This window comes from Lepidothrix coronata, unplaced genomic scaffold (genome assembly GCF_001604755.1).
Source record: "Lepidothrix coronata isolate B3197 unplaced genomic scaffold, Lepidothrix_coronata-1.0 Scaffold18, whole genome shotgun sequence".
NCBI classification, from domain to species: Eukaryota; Metazoa; Chordata; class Aves; order Passeriformes; family Pipridae; genus Lepidothrix; species Lepidothrix coronata.
This window is the reverse complement of record NW_016690198.1, coordinates 3,090,844-3,108,499: the sequence shown is the minus strand read 5'-3', so window position 1 is coordinate 3,108,499 and position 17,656 is coordinate 3,090,844. Positions and strand designations below refer to the sequence as shown.

Sequence of the window (17,656 nt, the reverse complement as noted above, 5' to 3'; positions counted from 1 at the left end):
ACGAGCTCCATCTGCCCGGGGGGCTGGGAATCGAACCCGGGTCGCAGCGGTGAGAGTGCAGCACCCTAACCACTAGACCACCAGAGGCCCCGTTGTCATTAAGAGATGTATATATCTTTGTGTTTATTTTTTGACCTCCTTTCATCTCTGTGTGTGACATATGACGTCCACCAAAATCCACCATGATGTCCACCGAATTGAAGCTGCCTTGGCTTTTACATTTCACATATGGTGAAAGGAAAGAGAATGTGGCGGTTTTTTGATGTAAAATTGTTTGGTTGAAAGTGATGTGTGTGTGTGTGTGTATACACATATTTAGAGATGAAAGTACTTGGTGATTATACATCTTGAAGAACTTGGGTCACCAATAAGTCACCTTTTTCATTGAATTTGACAACAGTGTTGATGAGCTGAACACAGTGTGAGATTGTGTGTTATGACTAAAAAAAATTGGATAATTTCTGAAGCCCGATAGTGATTATATTGGTTTTGAGTCTCTGGTGGAAAAAAAATTATCTGTTCTGTTTTCTTTGTAGGATATCATTCCACTGAGCATCCTCAAAGGGGTTTTGACTCTTCGAAGGAGTAAGGTGATTGCTGAGAAGGCCAGACTAGAATCAGAGTATAAACCAGGAACTGTACAGCTAAAAGCTGCAGAGGTAAAAACTTCTATAAATACTGGGATATCTACTACGACATCATCTTATGTGGAAGTTCAAAAGGATGCTTTTCTGTCTTTGCTTAGGAGTGGGTATTAGTACTGCTAAATATTTAGCCTAGATTTCTGTAGTTTGACTTCAAGACAGATAAGCTTCTGTGAAAATGTGCCCAGTCATTCCCTGGATCTTTTTGTTGAAATGCATCGTGTGTGTAAAAATGCTAGCTGTCACTTGGAAGTATTATTTTTCTTCTGAGTCTGTCCATGGACAAGTAGCTCTGACCCACGTGGGAAATACCAACTCAAGATGAACCAGAAAGTGCAGCAGAACAGAACTGTTTTACCTTTCTTTCATAGCTCATTGTCTTGTGCTGTAATTAAATGCCTTTTTTTGCGGACAGAAAGGAGGATGTACGGTCCTTGTATTGATCGTATTAAGGAAGCTATGCTGTGTTCAGGTAAAAGGACAGTTTCTGAGGAATTAGTTCCACAAGCAGATATTCTTTTCGAAGAGTAGAGGATGCTGTGATGCTCATGGATTGCTGCATAGAGGTCAATTTTTGTATTTGTGTAGTGGTACAAGCTTTAAATGCTCTGGGGAGTAAACTATGAAAGCAAAGAGAGGTAAGTTTTCTGGTTTTTTTACCTATAACCTACTGCTAATTCAATTGGATTCATAAAAATAAGAACTGGAAAGTGGTTCAAAAGGTAAGTGATAGTTATTTTGCATGGATATGGATACATACTTCCAAAAAGAATGACCTTGGCATCTCTTTAGAAAACCACTTGAGGTTATGGTTTCCATCACTTGCAGGAAAACTGGGCAGAGGAAAACTTCCTAAGAGGAGCAAAAAGTGACTTGAAGACAGAGACAAGTCCAGCATGTTATTTGCAACGGGTGTTGCATCAGTTCTCACACATGATGCACCTTTTATTCAGAGTTTATCAAAATCCAATGCAAATTACTATTGCTAGAGCTCAGTAAGGAGTAAGAATGTATTACAAAGCCATGTGAGCAGTGTGTATTTTCACTGGGAAATTTATTTAATGTTTTTTGGTGTCTCTGCCCACATCTTCATCATTTTAGAGAGAAGCTTGGGCTGGTGCATAGTTAGATGTCTGGTCAGCTTAGTAGACAGTACTTGTGAGGTAAATGTTCTGATAGTTTTTAAACAAAAATTGCCTCCTTCGCTAGTGAAGAGGTGTTTGAGTCAGGTGGGATCCCATTACTTGTCGTTACTGGGTTACATTCAACCCCATCACTAGAAGAAATCATATCAGTGCTTTATTTTTGATGGTTGACTCAATGAACATTAAAACAAATAAAACTCTAAAATTAGTAATCACAGTGATTAGAATTTCTAGAAGTGCACCTGCTCTGGAAGAAAACTCCTCTGAGTGTTCAAGTGCATCTTAATTTTTCATGTACGTGGAAATCCAAAGCTATACATGCCCGTATGCTGTGTAAGTGTAAAGACCCTTCTAGAAGATTTTACCATGAGATTAGGGTTTTTTTGCTTGAGGTTTTATAGTACCTGAGTAAATATCTAATAGAGATTTGAACCAAACGGATACCCCACTTTAGACATCTAAGTGGAAAGCTTTTTTGAGGTCTCCGCAGTAGGACAATGTGGAGAGATAGGTTGGTTGTTGCTTCATTTTTTTAACAATTTAAGTGGAAAGGCTCAAAAAGGACATGTTTTTGAACAAGTCCAGTGAGCAACAACAGATTTCAGGTGTTTTTATTTTATCACTATGGTTCAAGTGGGATATAGTGATATCTTACCTTTGTATTTAATTTATTTAATGAGCCTGGGAAGTAAAACCTGTGTTTGTGACCCATACTGAACATTAAGGAAGATTGTTAGCCCCATTTGCTCATTAGGTAATTGCCACAGTTGCCTGCATGTTTGTTTATGATGGTTGTTTGAAAGTCTTGCTAATTGACTTGCTTTGTTCATTTACAGGCATGGGTTCAAACAAATTCATGAGAAGTCGTTCACTACTGCTAGCTCTGTTTTCTTTAACCAGCTTCTTATTTTGCATAAAACCAGTTGCAGTACTGATGAGTGCAACAGAATAGGAGTTACTTGTGAGTACAGAATAGAATTGGTTTCTGCTCTTTGGTACAATCCTTTATGGAAGCTGTAATTGCAGCTCTGTACTAGTGCAGAACTTTCCTGAAGTACATGGATACAGCTATTTACAAACTGATTCTTATGCTGTTGGCTTAAACAAATTCAAGGTTTTCTCTAGACTTACCTTTTTTTATAGTAGCATCTCTGTTCAAAATGGCAATCTTAGACCTGCTCTTTTTATCTACGATTGTTTTATTGAAGCACCTTTAGGAAATCAACAGGAACCTTACCATTTTATTTAGCATGTGGCCAAGACAGTAAACTGGCAAAGCTGAATGAAAATTGAAACTTAACCTGTTGTTGAACTGTCAGTGCATTTATTCTGGTACACGCTTCATAATCACATCCAATGTCTATTTCTTTCCAGTCTTTCTGTTGAATACTGAAGTTTCCACTGCCAAACATGTATTTTCCTCTTCCCTGAAGAATTTTATTTGGCTTGGATCAGGCATATTCCATGTTTAATCTACTTGGCATTTGCAGTGCCTAGAGATCACCTTGAACTCTTATTCCATGCAGCTCTACAGGGCTTCAAGTGGAAGCTTTAGGTACAATTGAGAGTTGAGGTTACCCACTTCAAATGATTCAGAATTGACTTGAGCTCTGGAAATGGTCAAACACATAAGTATAAAATCGATGCTGCTTATATAAAAAATATGGGTGCTGCTGACTGTATCCTTTGCCTTCATGATCATGAAGTCAAACACATTTCACATTAAGCCTTTAAGGCTTTGAATTTCTGGGTCTCATTTTAATTTACGACTTTGTAAAACATTCCTAAAATTTTTTTATTTAATGTATTATGTGACATATGCAGATATCCAGTGGAATGTAAGTGTTGTGCTGTATAGGTTTGTTTATGCCAATTCAGTGTAATATAAGATCTTGGCTGTAAACAGAAAAAGCGACATCTTCCCTGTACTGTTTTATCTGTACGGTTCTAACGCCAGTCCTTCTTGCCACCCCTGTGACATTACCCTCCTTCTCTGCAGTAGACTTCATGAAGTCTTCATAAAAGACCTTAAAAAGGTCTTTTTTGTTTTCCTCAACCTTTCTGAAAAACAGTGTAGAAAAATACAGTGTGTTTATGGAGACTGTAAAGTGCTTATCTCTAAAGCAAAATATAGTGCTTGGTGTGGAGAGAGGGGAAGAACAGGATTTTTTATTTCATACATGTTGAGAAGAGCAGCCCTAATTCTTGAGTTGAGTGTGATAACTCCATGGATGATCACTCACAGTCACATCTATTACTACTACTTCTGTTGTATTTAATGAATAAGGATTGATTAAATTGCCAGAAAGTAATGAGAGTTGCTATCAATGTCTGCGTCCTGTATTTCAAAATAAGTGTTTCTCTAACTGCATAATCTCCAAAGGAAAGCTTTGAAATTTTTTCACCACTGGAGGGCTCCCATATTTAACTGAGGTACACAACAACAATAATTGGAAAGATAAAGCTCTCAGAAATATAAGAATGTAACTAAACTTTCCAAACTGCCAGAAGAAAGCGCTGAAGGAAAATACTGTGCATATGGATTTTTGAACTAGAATTTTGTGCCTCTGAAAAAAGTGGAAATAATGTATTCCTGCAGTGTACTGGTCAATTGAAAAGATGGAATGTATGTGTAATCACTGAGCAAATGTATAGTAAATTAACACTGGTTAAAATCTACCAGTATGTTTGTATGTAGTCCTTTTCCCTTCTGAGCGTTGGCATCTCCCAGCTCTCTTGCAGTGGTGCTCACCTGAGCTGGTAGGCTGCAGTGAGCAATCACTCCCAAACACTGCAGGCTCAGCAATTGGAAGCAGAAGCATTCCACATACAGAGAGATGAGTGAGTGTGATTGCTGGGGTCAGGTGGAGAGAGATACTGCAGACTTTCCAAATTCTTTTGCCTGAATACTGCTTATTTGACATAATCTTTAGCTTGGTGTTTTGTGAAGGTGCCATATTTTATGTACTGTATTTTAACTGCTGTAAATGACTGTTGACATACCATTGCATTGTAACAGTCATGGGCTGAGTTAGCTGCTTACCTGTAGTTCCAAAGAGTTTAGCCTTGAGACCGCTGTGAAACCAGAACCATACCTGCATTTCAAATACTTTTAAGCACTAGTTTAAAAATAGTGTGTGTTTCTTTTGTATTTTTCTAGCTCTATTACAGAGGTAGAATATGAAACAACAAATTAGGTACTTCTGGTTGTGTAATGATGATGTTTACCTGGTAAAATGTCAGCTGAAATAATCTTTCAGTGTACATCATGTCCACTGTGCTTTCCTAATGAGATAAATACATTTAAATGTGATCTAATATAAGGCTTGCAACAGTTGTGTTTTGGCTTATAGGTAACTTCCAGTAAAATAGTCTATTTTGAGGCATCTATTAAATCTACATGCACACTTGTTTAGTTGAGAGAAAATAAATTTACCTGTGTTAGAAGAACTTGCTTTTGACAGTTTACCTTGGCATCTGTTGACTTGGAGCAGAGAGGTATAATGAGTTCTGTTTGTTGAAACAAATTTTTTCAATATGCTAACATTCAGTCTGATTTCACTTCTACTTCATATGTGGTTTGTTGCCAGTGTGCCAGTGTCATCTCTAGAAATTCATAATAAAATTTAAAAATAAGGTGTATTTTTTAAAATATCTTTAACATTTCTGACAGCAATGGTTTCATGAACTGGATGATAAGAAGCGAGTTCTTTATGAGAACTGCAAGGAGCTGATGAAGCAAGCTCAACAGGTCTGCAAATTGAGTCCAGATCAAGATTTTCCAAGAGAATTGCAAAGTGTATGTACAAAAACAAATCTCCACATCTGTCTTAAATGTATAACTTCTGCAAAGAATATTCTTTACTTTATATTAGAGAGCTCCCAGTAAAGGATCATGTGTATTTCTTTTATTGTCACTTAACCTTTTAAAGAACCTTTAAATAGTGCTGGAATACCCTCTGACTATCACTTTGTTTTGTGCACAGGGGAGAGAAGATTTGATCTGAGATTTTAATTAAAATCCATAGTATTTTGTTCACAGAAATAATTAGAGGTCCTATTTGTCTAGCTTCCTTCTCTGTCCAAAGTAGTTTGTAAAGGGAATTTTGCTGTGTTAAATTTTGAATATGCAACATCCTGGTTAAAAGGAATAGCATACTTTATGGTTTATTCAATTTCTTTTTAGAAAATGTGAGTCCTTCATTAGTATTGCTTTGTAACACTTGCATCCTTTCTCTTGTAGAGTTTTCAGGCTCTTCCAAACACATTGGAGGAAATTGATGCTCTTCTGAACGAAGAGAAGACCAGGGCCTCCTGTTTCACAGGCCTGAATGCTTCAGTATGTTCAGTGCTTACCTTCCACTCACTCTTTCTCCCCCTCTACTTGCACTGTACTTGCTTTCCACTCTGTGCTACATCCCTTGGTATAGGTATAAAAAGCTAGACAGCAGGAACAATGTGCTGTAAATGCCAGATTCTGCATCTATTCAAATTTTAAGTAGGTTGTTCCAAGAGAACAGTGTGTTCTGTGCCTTTTAAAAAAAAAAGTGAAAGAGGTAATGCTTTACAATTTCTTTGCTTTAAAGCTAGAAATGTTTAGTGTGCAGTGCAATAGTGTATATAATTGTATTTGAACATTATCAGTGCATTGTGATATTATTACAGTGAAGGTTAGAATTGGGAAACGTTTTGTTGATTACCTTTTTTTTATTCTGGCAGGTTGTTGAAGAATACAATAAGCAAACACAAGAAATACAGCAGTTGACAAAATATCTAGAGGAAAAGAAAAATGAATTGAATAACTATAGGCAAAACATTTCACAGGTAATAGCTCAAGTTACCACTTTAGTATCATTATAATCTTATTGCATTATACATTATTTGTGTACATACGTTTGTTCTATAAAGGGTAACGTTTCAAATTGTCTTGAGATGTAAACTGAGATGTGAGCTTCCCTAATCATGATGTTTCTTTAAATGCTATCTTTAAGGGAAAATTCAGTTTTTGAACTGGTTTTACATGGGTTTGTCTACTTTTAGGTCAAAGAAAGGTGGCTAAACCTCTTGAAAGGCATGATTGAACAAATTAATGCTAAGTTCAGTAAGTTCTTTAGTTCTATGCAGTGTGTTGGTGAAGTTGATCTTCATGTGGAAAATGAGGTAAGATTTATTTTTCATATGGAAGAATAACATTTTTTTTGCATCACCTTTTGTCCATTTATTGCTAGAGGAAAGTAACAAGTGGTCATTTGGAGATGTTATTTTTAAAAAATAATGAACTTTTACTGAACACTTTGTGTACTGAACTTACTTACCAGTCTGATTTGAAGAAAATTGGGTCTTTATCCAGATAGATAGGACTTCACGTCTTGACTTGTGGAATAGGCTTGCAACTTACAGAGCTTGGTTAGAAGCTGTAACTCAGATTTATGAAATTAATTATTTGATTCTGCATTTTCAGCTGATTTGTGTTCCTCTGTTATCATCTATATCTGCTATTATTAGGTGTTGATTTCATTCTACATGTAGTTTCTACTAGAGTGTGCTGGCATTTTGTCTGTTCTGGAAGCAGCAGTCATTGGGCCCATCCTGTTATGCTCACAGTAGGGTTTACCTCTGAAGAGTTTAAAGCATCAGTAGAATTTAGGCAGAAATAGTAAGCGCAGTGAACAGAAAAGAAGTTGGATATTTTGTTTTAAATTGATCTCTCTAGTGATGATTTCAAAACTTACATGTGTTAATGCATAGACTCCACAATAGTGAAAATTAAGACTTAAGCTTTTCTTTTTTTTGCTATTGTAAATTAACTCAAGCAGGTTTTTTAAAAATATTTGAAGTGGTAGCTATTACTCGGGGCAGAATAGTGTCCGACAAGGCTCTGTATATGAACTGCATAAAAAATGGAGACTAGTATGAAACAGTAGAACATTAAAACATGGACTTTTCTGGTCTTTTGATAGTTACCTGGAGAGTCAGATCTATTTTACACAAAACTATCTTTTAGATAAAAGTAAGTTGGCAATGAGAACACAGAAGGAACATTAAAGCAGTTCAAAAGCAAAAGGAGTCTGGACTGTCTGAGTATCTTCTTTGGAAGGTCTTGCTTTTCTATAGCAAAGATGTCACAAATAGTTTTAAGAGGTTAGCCAGTGGTATTGTGCCAGTGAGTAAAACTTCCTTGCTCAGGGGGATCAGTGGCAAAAATGCGGAAAGGTAGATAATCTGTTCCTGAGCTTGGATTCCTTACCCTTTGCTGCAGCAGGGTCTTTTGCCTGACCTGTAGATATAAAGAGAAACACTCTTGAGGTAGAATTATCTTTTCTTAGAAATATTTGTGTGACACTGAAGTTCAAACCTCTGTTAGCCTGCCTTGCAGGTAACTTGAGATCTGTTGATGTCCTTGGTGACAGTAATAGAAGGAATCTTGGACATTGGGAGAGATTTCACAGAAAGGGAGATTAGACATTGGAACTAACTGCCTAAGGAGGTGGTCTAGTTGACATGGTTGTGTTCAGTAATAAGTTGGACACTATTATCTCAGAGGTCTTTTCCAACAAAATTGATTCTGTGATTCTGAATCTGTGATACTGTGTGGAACACTTCACTGGGTTCTTCCTTGATGTCCTAGCACAAGCCTCAGTGAACATTTTGACTTTCCTTGGCTAGCAGTGATAACCCTCACATTCCTTGATTTCCCCACGGGGAGTTTTGAGCATCGTTCTTGTCAGGTCTTGAACATCTTGTCAGTTGTAGAAACTGGCATTCCAAATAGTCTGGCAACAAAGGCCTGACTTTCTGACACCATCATGGCTGTGTTGGAGGGTAAATCTTTCTTACTCAAAGTTTTGCTAGCCTGTACCTTGTTCACTTTCCTGAGCCTAGCTTCAGTCTGTGCAAATGGATCTAAAATTATAGTGGGTCTAGAGACCTTAGATCCTAGTTTTTATTTCTCCTTACGTGGAGTTGTGATCAGAACAACTGAACATAACTTCAGAAATATTAATGAGTACTCTGAAGATTTCTTTTTTCTCTGAATCATGAATGTATTTCCTTGCATGATGCTTCTTTTGAATCACATTTGTTACCTGACACCTTTGCATTGACTCAGGCTGCTGACCAGTGTCACTTCACTGTTAAAGAAAAACCAGGGTTGGAATCTTTGTGTGTGGTTTTCCTGTTTTAAGCATGAAAAGAAAATTGCTGTGGTGAATTTTGGACTGCTTGCACTTGAAGAGGTTCAGATGGAATCTTAACCTACACACCACCATCACTCCTTTTGTACCATGTACCCTAATGCCCTAATTTTTTTTCTGATTAATGGGATTTATAGGGACATTGTTTTCTTCTTTTTCTAGCCAAGATTTTTTTTCCTACTGATGTTCTGAATGTGTATGAAACCTTTCTTACCAGGGATTCAGAAATGAACAGATCATTGTCATGGGGAAGGAGTTTTGTTGAAGTATATGAGTATATGAGATTTAAGGAAAATAGATGAAACAGAATTAATATATTGATTTTAAGTTGAAACTGAGTAGTTTGTAGACCCTCGTAGAATATTTGTCATAAATTTCTTCAATTTGCATGTAATTATAAAATAACCTGTATTATGAAGAAAATTAGTCCGACGGGTACTGGCTTTTACAGGAGGAGTACGACAAGTATGGGATTCGCATTAGAGTCAAATTCCGCAGTGGCACTGAACTTCATGAATTGACTCCATATCATCAGAGTGGAGGTGAGAAGAGTGTTTCCACTATGTTATACCTGATGGCTTTACAGGAACTCAACACGTGTCCTTTCAGGATTGTTGATGAAATAAATCAGGTGAGGATCAGTAGTGCAGTATTGAACTTATTACATACAGGTGCTTATGACATAGTGAAGAGAACAGTTTTGGTTTTTTTTCCCCTCTTAGGGAATGGATCCAGTGAATGAGAGAAGAGTTTTTCAAATGGTTGTCGAAACTGCTTGTAAAAAAAAGGCATCTCAGTACTTCCTCATTACACCAAAGGTGCGTGGCAGAAAATGAAATGAAAAATTCAGTGTAGGAGATTTAAGATTTGTGTGATATTACCTCTATAAACACTGTATAACTTAGCTCTGTTTTACATAAGGACTTTATATTAAAGGGTAACTGAGAGGATTTGTCCATTTTAAGGACAGTCCTGGCAAGAATTGAGGCAAGATAGACCAAGACTCATGTCCTCAAAAACCCATTCAGTGGAAGTATCATGTGTTAACCACCAGTGGCTAGGGTTACCATGGAACAAGGCCTCTAGCTAACAGAATTCAAACTGTAGAAAAGACCAATTTCCAAACAAGTCAGATGACGATACTGGAGGAGGAGCAGGCTGGTGCTGCTGATGTCAGAAGAACTAGAAGAGGCCCATATTAATACAGGAAAACTATTCAAGTAATAATCCGAGACACAGAAGCTGAGAAAAGGTGAGAGCGAGGCTCCAAGAGTGCTTAATTGTACTCTTCTGTTAAAATAAAAAAACTAAAAGATAATTGACTTACTAAGTGATGTGGTGATGTGATGCCAAGGCTTGAAAGGACTAAGGTAAGTACAGTTCACCCACACCTTTAACAGAAACTAATGGTATTGAACTAGTGAAGGTTATATATGCACCAGGGAGACAAGCAGTAGTGGGCTGGTTTTTATTAGGATACCGGGTCTGCACCCTGTTACTCACTGTTTTAGGAAATCTGGCTGGTTTATGCTATTATTTTCTGTACATAACAGTTGAAGGGTCTGAGTAAAGCCACCTTAACAGCATTTACCTGACTGAAAGTGGGTGGAAGGTGGGTGCTGCTTATTCCTTCTGATCTTGCTGTATACTTGCCTCCACACAGTTTTGTGGTTTCCTGACCACATTACTTCTTTATTGTTCTCTGTGTTATCCACTCTCTTTTATCTTCTTGAGATTCCCTTCCTTATTGGATCAGCTTTTCTGTGCTCTCTCCTGCTTTGAGAAGGAACAGAATGATTTAGTTGTTGAAAAAATAGAGATAGCTCAACTAACTATAATGCTTCCCAAATCTAGGAAACTGTAGAAAATTACTGTCTGGGGTTCAGAGTTGTGTTCTGTTCTAAAAGTTGTGTTCATTGTCAAATTACTAAGAATAGAGACAGGGAAATGGGAGTTGTGCAGAACTAACCAGAAGGAAGAGATTAAAAATAAAACGGGTAAAAAAATCTCGGAAGCATTATTCAGCAACAAAAGACAGTGCTATGAAGAGGTGGCTGAAGGTATTACATCTTTCTGGCTACCCCTTCTTCCCACTCCCCACAAACAGCTGATGGCCACAGCAAAGTTGTAATGGCCTGTCACAAGAAACATCAGTGAGAGAGCACGTCGTGTACAGATTTTAGCCCATAACAGTGTTTGAGTGGGCACATCAGAGAATCGTTGAAAGGCTGCACAGGGCAGGCTGAGGAGAAAGCCAGACTGCTGTTGCAGTGCCTTACCTGCAGTTCCTGAGCCTGTGCTGTATGTTACCACTTCCTAGAAAGCAAGGATGTAATCACATACTAGGAAGTGTGATTAATTGCCATTCTAAGGTAAATTCTATGTATGTACCCAGTGGATACAGGGAAAACTGTGACCCTTTTTTTGTTGACACTTTCCCCAGCTATATTTTTAAGCAAGCTATAGATGGGAAGGGGTATAAACTAGTATGCAGTAAAGTTGATTAGGAAAATTGTATTCTGCAATTAATGGTCAAATGAGTAGATGAACTGAGTGTGTTCCTTAAAGTGGATTTGAAAATCAGTATTTTTAATAAGAATCTGTGCTGAAACAAATTATGTTTGTTAAACGTATGAATTATCACCATGTTGGGAGTTAATCCCTTTTTTGGCTGTAAAGCAAGATTAGAATTTTAAACAATCTTAGGTATCTTTAATTGAAAATGGGATTCATTTCAGCACAGACAGGCATAAAATTTGGTACTTAACTGGGAAAAATCAACAACAGCATCTGGTCTAAGGCCTAAATGACTGGGGAGACAAGTTACTGTGGATAATAAGTTACAGGTAAATCGCTAAACATCATCCTGACCACTGCACATAACCCTACAGCTTGCATGACATGTGTCTCCTGGGCTTGTGCCTGCAGGATTTGGATTGTGGTAAGTGTCCAGCTTTGGCTGTGACCTTCAGAAAAGTAGTTTGGGGAGGCTGGAGTTACTCCAAAAGACAGCAGAGCAACTTTTAAGTAGTTTTGATTGAGTTTCGGCTAATGAAAATTGCTTAGCTTAGAGGAGCACAAGGCTTAAAGAGAGACATAATAATTGTACCCAAGCAAATCTACTTCCTATCCTGCCCTAGGAAAAAAAAAGGAAAAAAAGTACTGAAACAGTTTCTTCCAATAAGAATAGTGACACATGGAAATTGCCCGAAGAATAAGTGGAGTCTCTTTGAGGTGGTTTCTAGGAACAAATGTACATCATCTATCAGAAAGGCTATAATTCTGCCATATTGACTTTTTGAGATCTAAGGTCTCATGTAGACTTCCCTTTTTAGAAAATGGGAAACATGTACCTATTTTGACTTTGGGGTTTGTGTTTTTTCACTAGCTCCTGTGGAATCTCACTTACAGTGACAAGATGACTGTGCTGTTTGTCTACAGTGGACCTTTTATGGTGGAGTCAAAAAAATGGAACACAAAGTATTTCATGAAGCGACGACGTCGACTTTCAAGGATGGCTGAACAGTGCATAGCTACAGATATGTAGCTATATATATTAAATGTTTCTGTAGAAACATATATATATAAATGTTTACATATATAAAATGTTTCTGCAGACCTTTTTTGAAACATTTGGCTTTCAAGACTCCAGAAGTTGTCAAAGAGGAGAACCTGCAAAGAATTGATAATTAAGAACGTGAATCTTAAAATTTACACAAGTGTATGACAGATTTGAAGTGCATGATTTCTTTTTGAAGCCTATCATAGTGGTCACTTTCTCTGAAGAACTTGCTTTTTCTCAATGATAGGTTTAAATAAAAAAGGAAATTTCTTGTATTTTTCTGGGTTTTTTTTCAGTAATGCAGCATCAGAAGTACAGTTAATTTTTCTAGGTTATGCTGGACTAATTTTATTACCGTTGTTTTTTGGAGTCTGTTTTTTTTTCTCCAAAAATTGCAATTAGCTTTTGGTAAATAGTCTTCATTTACCACAGATATGGATGTTATCTAAAGTTCCCCTATTGAAATGTAACCTTTTTTAATTAGTTCAGATTATCTGTAGGAAGAGAAAGATTTGTAAGTAGCTGAGCACTGGTTTTTATTTTGTGAAAATACACCTGAATTTAATATAAAGAATATGGTTCTATGAATGTATTACTGTTGAGTAAATACTTTATAATCATTATTTATCATTTTTGACATAATGTTTCATTTTGTCGTCCTCAAGGGATAAGGTCACAAAATCACAAATATTTGACAGAAGAGCTAAAAGAGTGTGGAAACTTGAGCTCTGGTCCAGGGTTCGGGTTGGTCAGCAGAGTATCCTCAACATAATTAAAACTGCAGGTCTGTCTGTCTGTCCAGTGTATTGCAGTGTATTGTTTTATATGTGTTCTTTGACAGACAAAATACTTTGCTTCTTGTAACCCTGAACTTTTAAGGTGGTTGTTCTGTTATGTTTTTCATTTTTATTTTTAGGGAGTTGTAAAAACAGACATTCTGTTTAGTCTCTGAGCATCACTGTATGAAAAGTGCAATTTGCTTTCAGTGTCTAAATAAGTGAAACTACTTACATGAACATGTGTTAAGACTTGGTTCTTCTGTGACTAGAGAGCACTATCTGTTCTTAATGCTGTCATGTTAGAACTTCATGGGATTTCTTCTTGGATTTCAGTTCCTTTCTCATGTTTCAAACTGAGGTAGGAAATAGAAGTGACTTATTTCAAGAGGATGACACTTCAGATCCTGTCTCAAAAAATTACCTCTTGGGGATACATGGCTGTCACACTGCACAAGTGAAGAGGTGTTTGCTTTTTCCTTGAAGCCATTGACCACAGGTGCTGATTTCATTGTATCTTACTGCAATCTTAATACAATACTGTCATTCATATTAACTTACCCTAGGCAGTGTAATGAGCTGCAAAACTACCACTGTCATGGTACTAACAAATAGATCTTCAGTGTCCAGCAGCTCTCCTACAGGCCTCTGAGGGAGGTCTGTATATGGAAGCAGCCATTGCTGTTTGCAGTGGGCTGCACAACATGGCTATGGCCTCCCATACACTGGGTCCTGTTAGTCACCTGCTGATTTGTGTGAGAGGTGTATCCAGAGACCTTCTGGTGTAAAAGGGAGCCTTTTGAACTTGGTAGTGTATTCAAACTTGAAAATCCACATGGAGTTGCCAAATGTAGCTGCAGTGTTAAGAGCATTCATTCTCTACCAGCTAACAGGGCCCTTCTGTGCTGCCAGCTTCCTCATGCTTTGCTACTGACATTCAGCTCTTGCTATAAAAACCCATGGAATTGATTTCAATGTAACTTTGAGGAGGGGAGAATGAGTGGGAGTTAAGGTTAAATATACATGTGATATCCAACTTTCCCTGCTGACTAGACAGGACCTCTCAAAAATGTAGAAGTGGAAAGACCTCAAATAGTCTTAACAGCTGATGTATAAATTGAGCTTTCTCAAAAAATAGGTGCTCTGTTGTTTAGACCAGCTGAAGACTAGGGCAAAGATCTTCTTCCACCACCATCTGCAGTTCTAACAAACATCTGTCTCTGCTTATATATTGCAACAGAGAGAAAGAGCGTGGAAATTGTGACTAACTGAGAAATAAAAAGATCTTGGAGAAAAAAGAAAAGCATTTAGTACAACATGTACTTGTGCAGGTACATTATTGTTATTTAGGAGAGATTGCTTAGTCAAAACAACAAACTACAATGAGGAGAGACCCTTGCACCACTACACTGCTTTTAACATGCTTAGATGAAGCTTTGTTTTGTACTGGAAATAAAATAAATGTGTCCTGACAGAGTTGTTCCTGACTGGAAACATCTGTTCTCCAAGCTTTTAGAGTTAGTGAGAGATGACAGAGCTGGGCTGGGCTGCAGGATGCTTACTGAGAAGTATGGTAGATGCTCTTTAGAGGCTGGGATAGGCACCTGCTCCAGGCCTCACAGCAAGTGGTACTTAGAGTTAACACTACTAGAGGCTTTTGTCTTTGATGTCTTACAAGATGCCTTCTGTTCCCCTTGAAGTAAAATTCTCCAGTTGTCCAGTCTTTCTTCTGTTGATCTATTTGTTACCCCCACCAGGCCAGTGGAGTTTTTTGACAGATGTACTGATTTGGGCTGGGATAGAGTTAATTTTCTTCATAGTAGCTTGTATGGGGTTATGTTTTGGGTCTGTGACCAAGAACACTGCTGGTAATATAGGGATGTTTTAGGTATTGCTGAGCTGTGATTGCACTGCATTGAGTCCTTTCCTGGTTCTTGCACTACCCCACTAACACAAGAATTTTTTAAGAAGTTGGGAGGGGACACAGGTAGGACAGCTGACCCCAGCTGACGAGAGGGCTATCTTGTGCTGTATGACATTGTCCTCAGCAGTGAAAGCCAGGGGAAGAAGGAGGAAGGAGGGACATTTGGAATTATGTCTTCTGAAGTAGCCACTGTGTGGGATGGAGCCCTGCTTTTCTGGAGGAATAGCTGAACGCTTGTCTCTTGATGGGAAATAGTGAATGAATTCCCCGTTTTGCTTTGCTTGTGCATGCGGCTTTTGCTGTAGCTATTAAACTGTCTCTATCTCAATCCACAAGTTTTCTCATTTTTATCCTTCTGAGTCTCTGGCCCATCCCACTGGGGGAGGGTGAGCAAGTGGCTGCCTGGCACTGACCTGCTACCTAGGATTAACCCACAGTGTATATTAGTCTCAAAACATGACATTATGCCCTTCATTATTGCACCTGGAGCTACATAAAATGGTGGCAAATATCTTTGCTCATTGTGTACTCAGAAGAGCAAGTCACCTGCTCACAGGGAAGCCTGGATATGAGAACATGGCAAGTTAGCTGGAAAGGAATGACAGAATTCACTTTGTTGGGAATAAGGAACCATGCACAGTGGCAGTCAGAGCTGATTTTGCAAGAAGAAAGAAGGAGGGAACAGATGATAACTCAGAGTGGCAGAAGATATCAAGGAGTCTTGGAAAAGAACAAAGAGCAGAAGAGGGCACAGGCAATGTGCAACATGAATGGTTCAAAGCAAATCAGGATGATGTAATTTAAAAGGGAAAAGTCTCCAATTCCCCCTTCCCCAATTTGTAACCAAAGCTGTAGACTGTGAACAGTATGCAGCTTGATCTTAACTGCAGTCCATTAGCACTGGTTTGCCTCAGTTTGGGTCATGTAATAGCTTTTTCATGGAAAATAAAGGGTTTTTTTGACTGTTTATTTTTGGTTTGTTGGGTTTTTTTGGTTGTTTTTGAGGGGGGTGGATGTTGGGTTTTTGGTTGGGTTTTTTTTGTTTGTTTGTTAGTGGGTTTTTTGTTTGTTTGTTTTTTTTGCGTAGGTATTTTGTTTGTTGGGTTTGTTGTTGGTTTTCCTGAAGAATTACAGCATAAATCCAAAGCAAATGATCAACAGAAGGAGTGCAAAGACACTCTCAGACACTGCTGACAGTATCAGCCTCACTTTGTGCTCCTGCAGTGATGCTTAAAGGTCTGTTCAGGTGAAAAGGCACTGATGTTACAGTTTTCTGCAGGCTGTGGTGGTTGAGGAATCTGATTCCACTTTGTGTCTGCTTCTGAGCTGAACTGTACTGTCCATGAGAACTTTTTTGGTCAGAAATTTTGTAGTATTTAAAATACACTTTGCTGTATAAAATATACTGGCTTGGTGCCAGTATAATTAAAGTGGTACAGTCTTCAGTGTGTATGTACTTCCTTAAGCGTCAGTATGTAAAAAATCAGTATGTTCTTGAAAAATCATTGGAGTAAGTTATATTGGGAGAATCTCCTTTGTTTCAGTTTGGATAAATTTACAGTAAGGCTGTCCCCCTTGATATGTTTCAGTTTAAAAATGATAGCCCTAAGAAATGTGGTTCGTGAGGTATAAGAGCTGAATGTAGCATAGTTTCTAGATTAGGCCTGGATTATCTTCTGCAGTTCAGAAAGGCAAAGGCAGTGATTTGCCACCAGCATTGCACAGGCTAGTAACACAATTGTGGTTTTCCCTGGCCATGTGTTTTCTGACAGACTTTTTCAGCTTGGAAACACTATTCAAGGCCAGCAAAGCACTCATTAACAGCAGAAGAGCCCAAACTTATATGTGTTCTCTCCAGGGAGCCCTAATGCAATTTACATCTACCTCTGCTGAAACTTCTACTGTTGTCTTTCTGGCCCCTGCCCATTAGCCAAAAGAGGAAATAAAAGCCATTGGGAAAAGCTCAAGACTTTTCTGTGTACCTTTTTAGCACAGTGTGTGGAAGGCTCTGATGTTGTCTCTCTTCTTTGGTTTCTTTTTCCATGTGTTCTGAATTCCAGTAGGGTTTTCTTGTATCTTGGCATGGTGAGCTGCCTCTGTCTACTCAGAGATTCTCCTTGTGCTGTGGTTTACACACTCCAGTTCCTTGGTGCCTTGTGTTTCGTTGTGCAGACACTCAGGCATTATATGGCCTAAGAGGCAACAGGCAACACTGAAATAGAGACTGATGGGTTTTGATATGAAAAGTGATAGGATGTTTATCCTTGTGAATTGGAGGCCACAAGCCAGTAAAAATAGAGTAACAGTTGCAGCAATTTCAAAAGTACAAATCAAAAGCAATAGGGATTCTTCTCTCTCTCACCCCAAAAGCCATGAGTTGGAAAAATACAGAAAGAAGCATCTGTTAAGGAT

The 17,656-nt window shown here is 38.1% G+C and overlaps 1 protein-coding gene across 2 annotated transcripts in view; it reads left to right on the top strand.

The window, feature by feature from the left end:
* The window catches only part of SMC5 (structural maintenance of chromosomes 5), a 44,210-nt gene extending 31,036 nt beyond the window's left edge, over positions 1 to 13,174 (top strand). For both annotated transcript variants that reach the window (XM_017807256.1, XM_017807257.1), the window contains 8 exons: positions 537 to 659; positions 5,463 to 5,588; positions 6,033 to 6,128; positions 6,509 to 6,613; positions 6,830 to 6,949; positions 9,434 to 9,613; positions 9,705 to 9,800; positions 12,371 to 13,174. In XM_017807256.1, coding sequence (XP_017662745.1) covers positions 537 to 659; positions 5,463 to 5,588; positions 6,033 to 6,128; positions 6,509 to 6,613; positions 6,830 to 6,949; positions 9,434 to 9,613; positions 9,705 to 9,800; positions 12,371 to 12,529 — 1,005 coding nt within the window. In that variant the 3' untranslated portion in view covers positions 12,530 to 13,174. The remainder of the gene's footprint in view (positions 1 to 536; positions 660 to 5,462; positions 5,589 to 6,032; positions 6,129 to 6,508; positions 6,614 to 6,829; positions 6,950 to 9,433; positions 9,614 to 9,704; positions 9,801 to 12,370) is intronic.
* Positions 13,175 to 17,656: the final 4,482 nt, after the last annotated feature.